General features: G+C 42.6%; 1 protein-coding gene across 1 annotated transcript; it reads right to left on the minus strand.

The window, feature by feature from the left end:
* On the minus strand, positions 1–7,111 carry tnip2 (TNFAIP3 interacting protein 2). Its single transcript, XM_079498661.1, has 6 exons — positions 6,583–7,111; positions 4,200–4,499; positions 3,479–3,565; positions 2,790–3,080; positions 1,829–1,945; positions 1–1,587 (listed from the first exon to the last, which is right to left on the minus strand). Exons 1-6 carry the CDS (start codon positions 6,949–6,951, stop codon positions 1,282–1,284), a joined length of 1,470 nt encoding a protein of 489 aa, XP_079354787.1. The 5' UTR covers positions 6,952–7,111; the 3' UTR covers positions 1–1,281.
* Between the last annotated feature and the right edge of the window lie 4,279 nt (positions 7,112–11,390).

Genomic DNA, 11,390 nt, shown 5'->3' on the forward strand with positions numbered 1-11,390 from the left:
CCCACAATGCTTGCTTTACCAGTTAGAAAAGGAACAACCTATTTTCGGGTGACAGAAAAAGGCAAAATATTGCACTAATAATGATATTTTTTCTAAAATGTATGTTTATATTAAGAGAATAAATATTAAGATAATAATACTGTGATATATATTTAATTATGTTTCTCAGAATATATAATATTTAGACCTCCAAAAATAGAGATCAATCGGTAAGTAAACAATAGCACCATATCCTTAAACTAGACATTTTAGAACCAGAAGCTTATGCGTTACAAATCTCTAAATCCTAACCCCTACTTTAAAGGTGGTGAATGTGATGTTTTTGGTTAAAACAAGCACACAACAAAGTGTAAAAGTTAAAGCCCTATATTCTGATTGTAATCATTACAATAGAGTAGGGGTGTGACAGTCTCTCCAACGCTTTAGTAAACACAAAACACATTTTCTGGTGGTCACCAATTTCATCCAATCAGAAAAGAGAACCCAATTTATCCGTTTTAAATTTTAGTGTTCCAGCTCTACGTTGGTCTTCTCATTATTAGTCTTAGAGTTGACTCTCTTCCAATTTCACTCGTTAATCCTTAGATTAGGTACCCCGACCTAAACATGTATTTTTCTGTTTTTACTAATCAGCCGGAGAGATGGGAAAGACGCCTGTTACGGAAACAAACACATTATACCAATTATTACTATCATAATATAGAGGTATTTAACACTTATTTTAACAACAAACATTACTTGCTCCCATGCTTTAGGGTTGTTGGCGTCAAGAAAGTGCAACAAGGTTTACGTAGAATTTGATAAATTGAGGTATGTGGCAATGATAAATTGCATTGGCATCCACTGTCCAACACCCGGCCATGTGACAGACACTGGAACCCGGCCCGATGGCAGATATTTGTGTCCGATGGCGATCCCGATTTTGTCCTAGTCCTAGACCACCAGTTAGCTGATGTTTTGACCCATATCTTATCAAAAAAGTGCAGAAATAAATTCTAATCTATTTGATATAACACGTTTCTATCGGGTGGAAACCTCAAATGTCCAAAACTGTTACATATATGATCGGCCTAGCTCTACCCAGTACTCCCGTTGTGACACCCAAAACTCTCGGACTGCAGTTTCACCGTCTCTCCATCCAACTGTCATCAAGGACAACGTAATCCCTCTGGGCGTGACATGTAGTGCTGTTCAGTGCTCAGGCTTTGTCAGAAGGGGCTCGTGTGCCTGGGGGTTAACCTCAACGGTGACTTTCAAGTGCTCATAGCTTGTTTTGAGTGATCATAGCTTGGCACACTCCTCGCAGTGGTTCAGGTACTCTGCTGCATCATTCTCGTCGAACGTGGTGAGGCACCGCGGGCACTGTAGGTCCGACAGGCCTCGGCATTCTGTCCAGTTGGGGCTGGGGGGCACCGCCGTGGCCGTTAGCGCCGGACGCCCTGCGCTAACGCCCTGTCGTCGGGGAGGGTCGGCCGCGCTCCTCTGGAACTGTTCAGTAGAGTCCTTGTTGTGCCGCCGCGTTGAGATCCTGTGTCCGATGTGGACGCGACACACCGGAGCCATGTCTCTGTCTCTTCCTCCCGCTCCCTGAAAAACCATGAAATCCAACGTTATCAGTTTAAGTCATAGACTTTCTCCAGGCATGAAGTCATCACTTGATCGATCAATGTGTCACGCGTGCGTCACCTGTGCCAAAAATGGCACTGACAAAACTCATGGGAGTTGTAGTCCTACAAGGTTAAGTGTACAAAAACCAAAGGACGTTTTAACTTATAAAACCATTCTGAGTGCAATGTCTTTGGTATTGGTGAAGAGACAGTGGTCTGACCTGTTTGTGTAGCTGTTGTTGTAGTCTGGAGATCTCCTCCTTCAGGTCGTTGACTCGGCCCTGTGCTCTCTCTCTGTCCGCACGCTCTGACTTAAAGTCCTCTGTGTAGATGAGCACCTGAGGAGAGCACAGAAACGCTGTTTATTCACGGGCTGCTAAATGTTATATAAATACTGTGTGTGTGTGTGTGTGTGCGTGTGTGCGTGTGTGTGTGTGCGTGTGCGCGTGCGCGTGTGCGCACATGTATTACTGTGAGGAGTGAGGACCAAATGCCCCCACAAATATAGTAGAAGTTGAGAAATAGAGAGGACACGTGTCCAGGTCCTCACAAGAGAAATGGTTGTTTTAAGGTTTTTGGAGTTTGCAGTTACAATTAGGACAATATTCAGGTTGGGGTTAAGAAACCGATATACAAGCACATGCTGCAACATGTTGTGAGCTTGGTGTGTTGCTTGGTATTGCTACTTTTGTTTGAAAATGCATGAAGGGAAGTACTGTAAACTGTAATAAGCAGCATCCACGCACATAGCCATACACCCCTACCTCAATATTTACGCACTTTGCATATAAAGACGGCAATTACAAAAACACATAATGCATAGATATATGTGCATATACTGTATATACACATTTACATTTTACACACACACACACACACACACACACACACTGCTTGGGGCAGCGGTGGCTTAAGGGTTAGAGGAGCGCCCTTGTTACCAAAAGGTTGCCGGTTGTGTGTGTGTGTGTGTGTGTGTGTGTGTCTATGTGCAGGGCGTTGCTGAAAATGAGAACCTGTGCTCAGCTACTTCCCTGGGTAAATAAAGGAACAAAACACACACACACACACACACACAGAGAGCAGAGCAGTGTGCACTAGTGTACCTGCGCACACACACACACACACACACACACACACACACACACACACACACACAGAGCAGAGCAGTGCGCACTAGTGTACCTGCTGTTCCAGCGTCTGGATGCGTTCCTGGTCTCGTCTCCTCACATCTTCCATGTCTCGGCCCATCCTCGTCGCCTCTCTCATCTTCTCCTCCAGCAGACCGTTGAGCCTGGCGATCTCCTGGTGCAGCAGAGCGGGGGCCCCCAGAACGGACCTGATGGGCCCCTGGGGGCCGGAGGAGGAAATACCCCCCTGGAGGCTCCCGGACTCCTTCAGCCTCTGGCACAGACCCCTGACATACTCCTCCCTGCTGGAGTCGTACTTCTGCCATTTAGAGTTCAGGCCTTCCACCTGAAAAGATAGTTTCAGTATTGATTATCTTTTATTAAAACTGTCGGGCGGGTAGACCATAATGTATCGGACCATAAATAATCGCTATACGGTCATATATAGGCAGTACCTAACCAGGGCCATGTCACTATGACCCAGACATAACCATACTCTGACAAAGCCCCTGACACCATGACTCGGATATCGGTTGGATCGGCCGTAGGTGTGAAGGCCGTGTAGTGACCTCTAGTTTTCTGAAAGTAGAACTACAAGCTTGGTCTATGAGCTCTTAATAGCTCTTTAATAAACAGAAAATGCTTTTTCAGGACACCAATTTTATGCAATCAGGAGAGCTCATACAGGATACAAGATACTGTACATTGGAAGTTAAAAAGGAAATGTTCCATCGTTCCACTTACATATGTCACTCTTTGCTTGAGCTGTTGATTCTCCTGCTCCAGTTGGCGTATCTGGGTGTTGGCGACCACGTCAGGAGACTCTGTCATCTGGAACACAATGAATGATGAAGGATGAAACAACAGGCACCGTAAAACCTTTCCAAACCAAAATGACAATATAACTCTTGTTTTTAATCATGAGACGGAGTGGGACATTCCAGAAGTAGAGAGTTCCCCTCCACACACACTGCACACATCATCCAAAGCAGAGGCATTAAGTGAAAAACCACAAATCGTCCCCGCTATTACCAAAGCAAATATCAAATGCGTAAACATAGCAATTATCGCTAAGTCACTGCAGTCATTACAACACAACCAATGGTGGAAGAAGCACTCAATTTTATTTTTTTACTTGAGTAAAAGTAGCATTACTAATATTAATACTCAGTTACAAGTAAAAGTCCTATATTCCAAACTTTACTAAACGTACTTTTACTACAATTAAATGTACTCATTATGTAGAAATTGTTTCATGGGTTTTTCCAAAAGTTCTCAAAATGTGTCAGAATCTTTCCGAGATAGATTGTAGAATGTAGATTGGCTATTTTTGACCAGAAGAAGGATTATAAATGGCAAATGGTGCATTTATATAGCGCCTTTATCCTAGGCGCTTTACATACATTGTCCATTACATTCAACCATTCACACACATTCATACACCGATGGCGGAGGAAACACATACCTCCTTAGACTCCTGCTGTCGAGACATCTCCGTAATCGCTCCACTTTTGTTATCCTTCTCCAGTCTTCCCAGCAGCTCTTGGCACACCCTGACTGTGGCGTCTAGTTGTCGCCTCAGCTGGTCGGCCTCCTCGGCCAAGGAGCTGCAGAGGACGGCCCTGGTGGCCTGGACGCGGTCCCTCTCCTCCAGGGCCGAGCGCAGCCGCTCGATCTCCTGGTCCTTCTGGTGGTCTGGCTGGCACCGCACGACCTCCAGCTCTCGCTCCTTCTCGCCCAGCTGCACGTGTAACCTCTGGATCTCCTGTGGGGGTTCGAAGAACAGTAGGTTCTCAAACTGTTTCCACGTCAAGGACCATCCAAATTGATGTGTATTTGAATTCATATCAATCTGATAATGTGTTGTGCCATGGGACCCCCAGAAGAGAACATTTATGTAACAAAAAAAGAAAAACATAAAAAAGCAGATGTACACACTTGCACTGTGAGTTTGTGGATCTTATTATTTAGATTATAATTGCCTCGACGGGATCACCACCTTATCGTGGTGGGGTGATTTGCGCGTCTCCATGGCCCGTAGAACTATGTCAGCAAGAGTATTCTGGCAGGGTCACCCATGCCGAACAGGTCAAAGGGTAGAGATCAGACAAAGAGTGATTCCACTGGCCATCCAGGTCATATTCTTATGACATTATTACAGAAACCAGAAGCAGAGCACCAAATCTGGGGAACGCTGTAGCCAGTCCTCACAACAGGAGAGACACCATGATGCGCAGGGCAGGATGGACATCCTGGTTTGAAGTGAGGACTGCAGCAGCTGACTGTGAAAGGTGGAAGTGCTCTGTGAAGGCCTTATGTGCCACAATGCACAAAGTGGATAGGTAAGGTATACTGCCGCCAACATATAAATGGATAAAACGATTAAAATGATTGTGATTCAGTGATGCTACATTAATAATGATGTCCCAATTTTTCGTTCCCAATCCGATCCCGATACCACAATTTCTGTGTTAGCCGATACGAATACCGATACCAGTGTTGTGATCTCGTGTTGTATATCTCGTGTTCTGTTATGTTGTGTTTATATAGCAGCCTCCTCACTCAAATGTGCACTTGCAGTTTGGGCAACTCGAAAGAAAACTCCACATGCCCCAACATTGTTATTTACCTGCCATAGTGTCAACTCCTTACCCCTGTGTCGGATCGGTGGTTATATGGCATATTCGCCGATACCGATATGACCCGATATGACAAATAAGGGACGATACCGATACTTTTCCGATACCGATACAGTCAGGACATATAATTAACAATGGAAGATCCATATTAGGACTGGCATGATATTTATTCAAATCAATATGATTCATGTATTTTTTAAATTGACTGGAGTACGATAAATGAAGGACGTCTTCTTTAATAGCTTTATTATCTTCTAATAATAAGCTGATCACTGTGGTTCCCTTTTCCAGAAGGTGACATAAACATCCCCTGCTCCGAGTCACTTTCAGATTGCTTCTTTTGATTGGCTCAGCAGCAGATTTGAACTGGAAGGTGTCATGTGTTTTTGGTTAAGAAATGCTGCTGATCCAATATCATATGGGCAACAACTTAATGGTTGATGTAATTAAGCATTAATTAATAGTTAATAATGCTCATATAAGTCGATTCTTATTGACCTTAGTATGTTAATAAGATGATATACAGCAATGGTGGTGGTAATAATAGCTTGTAAACATGTTTTTAACAGTTATTAAGAACAAAGCCTCATGTGTTTCTAAATATTACTAAGCCTGATCTAGATTGTTTGCATGTTAATAGTGTAAATGCATACATTGAATTCTGGAAGATTTATATAAATGATCATGATGATGATGATGTATGATGAGTAACCACAGTAACCATGTTAATTGCTACCGTTAGACGGTAGACCCATACCCTGTAGGCTATAGATTACACAGTAAAGATTATACAGTAACCACAGCATACTACTAATAGACACAAGTTACACACAAGGCCACATGTTGGAGCAGTTTAAAAACAATAATAACCTTTGACAAAACATGTTAAATGTGACATTCTGCCTAATGAATAGACCTACTTTCACTTTTGGTAGGCCTACAAGTATATTTTATGCCAATACTTTTGTACTTTATGACTCAACATCTTTGCATACTGGTAGGCTACTGTAGGCATTATAAGGCATATGTCTACATTATGTTATTGTTGCTAAAACTCTGAGTATGCAAACTGTCCACCACTGCCTGGAGTTCATGTATAGTTGTAGCCTACAGTTACACTACAACACAAACACATGTGACCAAATGGTAATTTGTGTGGGAGATGAATTAAGTGTGTGGGGTTCTTTAACAGCGTTGATATTAACTCACTTGCTGGCTTGTCTCCGCCTGTCGTGTGGCTCTAACCTCAGCCTCGTTCCTCCTCTGTTTGAGCTTGCAGATCTCCTTGCACAGACTCTCCAGCAGGGACCGGGATGGTCCTACCAGCACGGAGGGAGAAGACTCTCCTTGGTTCTCCTTGTCCTCCTCCTGCAGGAGATCCACGTTGATGCAGATCCTCTCGTACCGGGCCAGACGCGCCCTCAGGTCCGTGATTGCTGCGTCCCTCTTGCAGATCTCCCGGTTCAACGCCTCGATCTCCTGCCGGGTCTCGTGGTAGAGAGTGTTCAAAGTGCTAAAACTCCGCAGTTTGTCTTTAATCGCGTCCTGGTCGCTCACGCTGAAACTATGATGATCCATCGGTGTATGTGAGTTGTTGGCTTCGATCGATCGATGGACGGTATCGATTCCCCGATACTCCCGATAAGTAGGCTATTAGACACAATCGTAGAATTTTGTTTAGCCGGATAAAACAGGAGTTAATTCCAGCATTGAGAGGTTGTTATAAAGTGTGTAATATATGCTCTCTACGGCTTGCGGAGTGGAAGTGTTTAGCAGGACTGGAGTGGAGGGAGGGTCGCATAAATCATGTAGTTTTTCACAGGGGGGTTTCCTCAGTACGGGGACTTCCCCAAAGTACGCGGAATTTTTACTGGTATACTTGCAACCATCCCACTGCCCGGATGGCTGAGCTATCATTGGTTGAGGGCCCCGGGGGGGTTGTCACGGCGACCACATGAACTACAATATATGTATTTATTTAATCTAAAAACGTAGTATCAACTTATTAAACACGTATTGTTGTTGTTGTTGTTATTAGTTTTTTATAATTATATTTGTAATAGTAGTAGTAGGCCTGCAATTATTCCTGTATTGATTTATCCAACAATAGGCTTATAAAAGGAAACGGAATCATTTTACGTTAATATCAACACAGATCAAGGGAGGGTGTGGGGCGTATTGATTGATTGAAGTATTTATTAACAGTTTGCTGCAGTACATTTCAAGCACAACTCCATACAAAAGTATAAAGAGAGTGAATATTAAAACAACACTTAAATGCGTTATTAATGCTTTCATGAGGGTATTATTAAGGCCATATTCTAACTTTGTTTCCCCTGGCAACCGACAACCCAATAACAGCGTGGCTGGCCTCCAGGTGATGGGATATCTAAGCTGTGGAGTTAATAGAGTTGAACCACCTTGCCTTTTCTCTACAGTATACACATCACGGATGATTCGACCGACGTTGCCCGTTATCAGCCATTGATCATTATCATGCAAATATTGTTTAATAGCGTGGAACAATGAATTTTCTGTAGCCTGTAAATTATGCTTCATACTGGCATGCTGACATATTTCATTCTTGTCCTTCCTAAACCTCGCGTCATCATGCAGGCTATGTCCTTCCCAGAAATTGTGAAATGGTTTAAAACTAGCCTACTTAGCTGTGTGTTTTTTAAAATGTTGTAATTCGTTAATGAGGCAAATATTTTCCTGTAAGTAAGTAGCATTATGTTCCTTCCGGCCTATTAGCGTAAATTGCGCAATCTATTGCATTGTCCGAGGTGGGAAATAACATAGCCTGCTAGGCATATTACTGTCAATTCTGTGTCATCTGTGAAAGAAAGTAGGCCTACGCCTAGGTCTCTTAAGCTGTTTTTTTTAATGTCTACAGACAGGACAATATATGAGGGGCCTATTAATAGTAATGGTATTCTATAGGCCTATGTTTATTTGAGCCTTGGACAATAGCCTATGGTGTTCAATCTTTTTTGGACCCCCAGTTTCATATGAATTAGTCCACAGATTCAAGCCCATTTGAGACCCCAATCTAATCTAGGTTAAAATTAATTAAACTCAGAGAGTGTGTATAGTCCTACAGATTGTGTGTAGTGTAGCTGTAGACCTACACTCAGGTGGTGGTGGTCCCCGGACCTTACGTTGCTATATGAGCTCAGCCATAGGACACGACAGCCTACAAATTGTAGCCTACTTTTGATACAATCTCTATTTCGTTTTTGGATCAGACAGCAGCGTCAAAGGAAGTAGGCCTAATGATAGGTTATAGCGCTACCTGGTGGACAACTTTTAACACAGATTATGCCATCAATCCATGCATCAAACTTTATTCACGGGAATAGGCTACTGTAGTGTAGATTAGGCCTATATAATATTATTAATGTTGTTGTTTTTTTAAATGTTAAGAGTACTGTCTCCATTTCCATGATGGGTTCATTGAAAAGTAAAACCAATACTGGATAACTCACCCATGCAGTGCTTGCCCGGTTTTCCTCCCGGAATGTTCCCTAGTTTGTATTCTTTTGGGAAAAATATAAAATATACTCCTATGGAAAGGCTATATTATTTTACTTATATTGACCCTACAAACAATTTAGTATAATTTAGTATATGTAATGTTTTGCCCACTGTCAGATAATCCCCAGCCTACAACAACTTCCGTGAACGACTTCACTGTAGTATAGCCTTTTCATAAATTACATTTGTACTTAAAGTTTATAGAGAGATTCAAAGTCCAGCCAGAGCCATCTGCCGTCCTGCCTCTCACCCCTCACTGCAGGGGACAATTCCGGGAGGAAAACGGAAAATGGGTGAGTTGTCCTGTTATGGTACTGTCTTGGTTCTAGTGAGTGACTGATATGGTCCATTACCTTTTTACTTTATTTTTATATTTTTCTTTGTTTATTTTTTTTATTGAAAGTGAAATAGCCTATCCCTTTAAAACGAATTTTACTTTGGTGTTTAGCATTCCTACTTAATGTTAACTCTAAACAGTGGTGAGCTGGCGGTACGGCTGTCCAGGGCGCGCCCCGGTCGCACCGTCGCACGCCCCCCACATGCAATTCAAATGAGCTTTATGCACACGCGCAACATACAGCCCTAGTTAAAAAATCCACAGCACACCACTGACTCTAAACAACTATCCTCTCTCTCTCTCACTCCCTCTCTCTCTCAATTCAATGCAATTTAAATGAAGGTGAAGTTCTTCATGTAGTCTGGTTTTGAGAGGAAACCGGTTGGAATCGGTGCATTGGAAAACAAGTGTAAATCAACTTCAAAGACTCCCCTCATAGAAAACTCCAATGGATTTTGTCCCCCAGCTCCCTTATGAATGGAAATTACATTCATATCAGACAGTGATATGGACAGTCCACTAGATGGCGATGTTTGATCATTTATCTCTTTCTGGTTCAAACATAAATGGCTTGGGGCCTGCAAGTGCAACAAACTGATCGATTATAGAAAATAATCGTCTCTGCTATATTCGTATATAGGCTATATTTGGCCTATACTTTTTGTAGGCCTCAAGCACTTTGCGCTGCATTTGTATGTCATGAAAGGTGTGTGTGTGTGTGTGTGTGTGTGTGTGTGTGTGTGTGTGTGTGTGTGTGTGTGTGTGTGTGTGTGTGTGTGTGTGTGCGTGTGCGTGCGTGCGTGCGTGCGTGCGTGCGCCTCAAAATTTTTCATTTTTATGAAAATTAAAAATATAATTTTTTCAGGAAATAAAGAATACCTTCTATTTTGAAAAAAATCTAAATTGGTGTTGTGACTCTATTGTCAATTACTTGTATGAGAGTTAGCTGTTTAAGGGTCCAATGGAGTTAAGAGGTTTTGTCAGAAGCGCTTTTTACCGTTTCATTTGTTCAAAATGTTTGAGGGGCGGCCCAGCTATCCGGGTTTGTGTAAAACATTGAAGATGTCACACAGGTGTGATTTCTTTTTAACCAACACGTAAAGGTTTTTTTGAGTGGTGCAAACCACTCCAATAACTGGCTTTGTTAGTACCCGTGTGTGTTTGTGCCTGTACGGGTGAGCATGGTTGCTATGGTCACTGACATTATGTCAGACCACAGCTGATCAGGCTATATAAGACCTTACACCACTCAGTTCACACGGGTGTGATTTTTTACCTAATTCCCTGCTCCTCTCTGAGTGCCCATTTATTAGGGTGACTCACATCGTTCAGATTCAAGACTATCAACCAGCTTGTGGAGCTGAAGTATAGTGTGTGATTTAAATGGTGACTGTTTTTGAGAGGAACAGCAATGTCGGTCCGTCCTCACCTATGTGTCCTCAACTATGTGACTATGAGTACCAGTAGGGGCAAAAGTGGCGCTGTTGTGCCAGAAACAGAGAGAGAGAGAGAGAGGAGAGGGGAGTTGCACCACTCAGTTCACATGGGTGTGATTTTTTTTTAATGAAAAACAAAAATGGAGTTATAGGTGGTTTCCTCCCGACAGCAACATAAAAGCTCACAATGCCATTCAAGCTCACATGCCATACACATTATGAGCTTGCTGTTTTCAATTATTTGATTAATCGAAATAGTAATCGATATAATAGCTAAGAATTGAATAGATAGTTACAGCCCCGTTGGCAAAGTCGATTTATGCTCACAGACATTGATGTAAATGTGTACGTCATTTATTTCACTGTTTTTGGTTTGCACTTTGCATATAGTAAAAATACGAATACGGCTTTATGAGTGTATTCCCTGCAAGTTTGGTTGCTTACAGGAGTGGTTCTCAAAAGTTTTCATGTCAATGACCCCCATTTATATGTATTAGGCCGCGGACCCCCATGTCAAATATCTTGTGCCAGGGACCCCCAGAAGAGAAGATTTGTGTTACTTTTTTTATTAACTAATTAAAAAATGTCCAAAGGCTAAATTCCAAATAACAGATGTACAAACTTGCAGCAAAGCTTGCACAAAGGGACGTGCTGTGGGCTTGTATCTCACAGCACGTCCCCCCCCCCCCCCCCCCCCCCCCCGGGGA

This window comes from Electrona antarctica (genome assembly GCF_951216825.1).
Source record: "Electrona antarctica genome assembly, chromosome: 4".
Taxonomy (NCBI): domain Eukaryota; kingdom Metazoa; phylum Chordata; class Actinopteri; order Myctophiformes; family Myctophidae; genus Electrona; species Electrona antarctica.

Bases quoted from the DNA above. Each gene is read 5' to 3' on its own strand.
- tnip2 (XM_079498661.1), bottom strand. From the start codon at position 6,951: ATGGATCATCATAGTTTCAGCGTGAGCGACCAGGACGCGATTAAAGAC. The intron at 3,081-3,478 runs GTAAGTGGAACG...CTATCTTTTCAG, and splicing joins TCAAGCAAAGAGTGACATAT to GTGGAAGGCCTGAACTCTAA. The intron at 1,946-2,789 runs GTACACTAGTGC...TGCTCTCCTCAG, and splicing joins TCCAGACGCTGGAACAGCAG to GTGCTCATCTACACAGAGGA.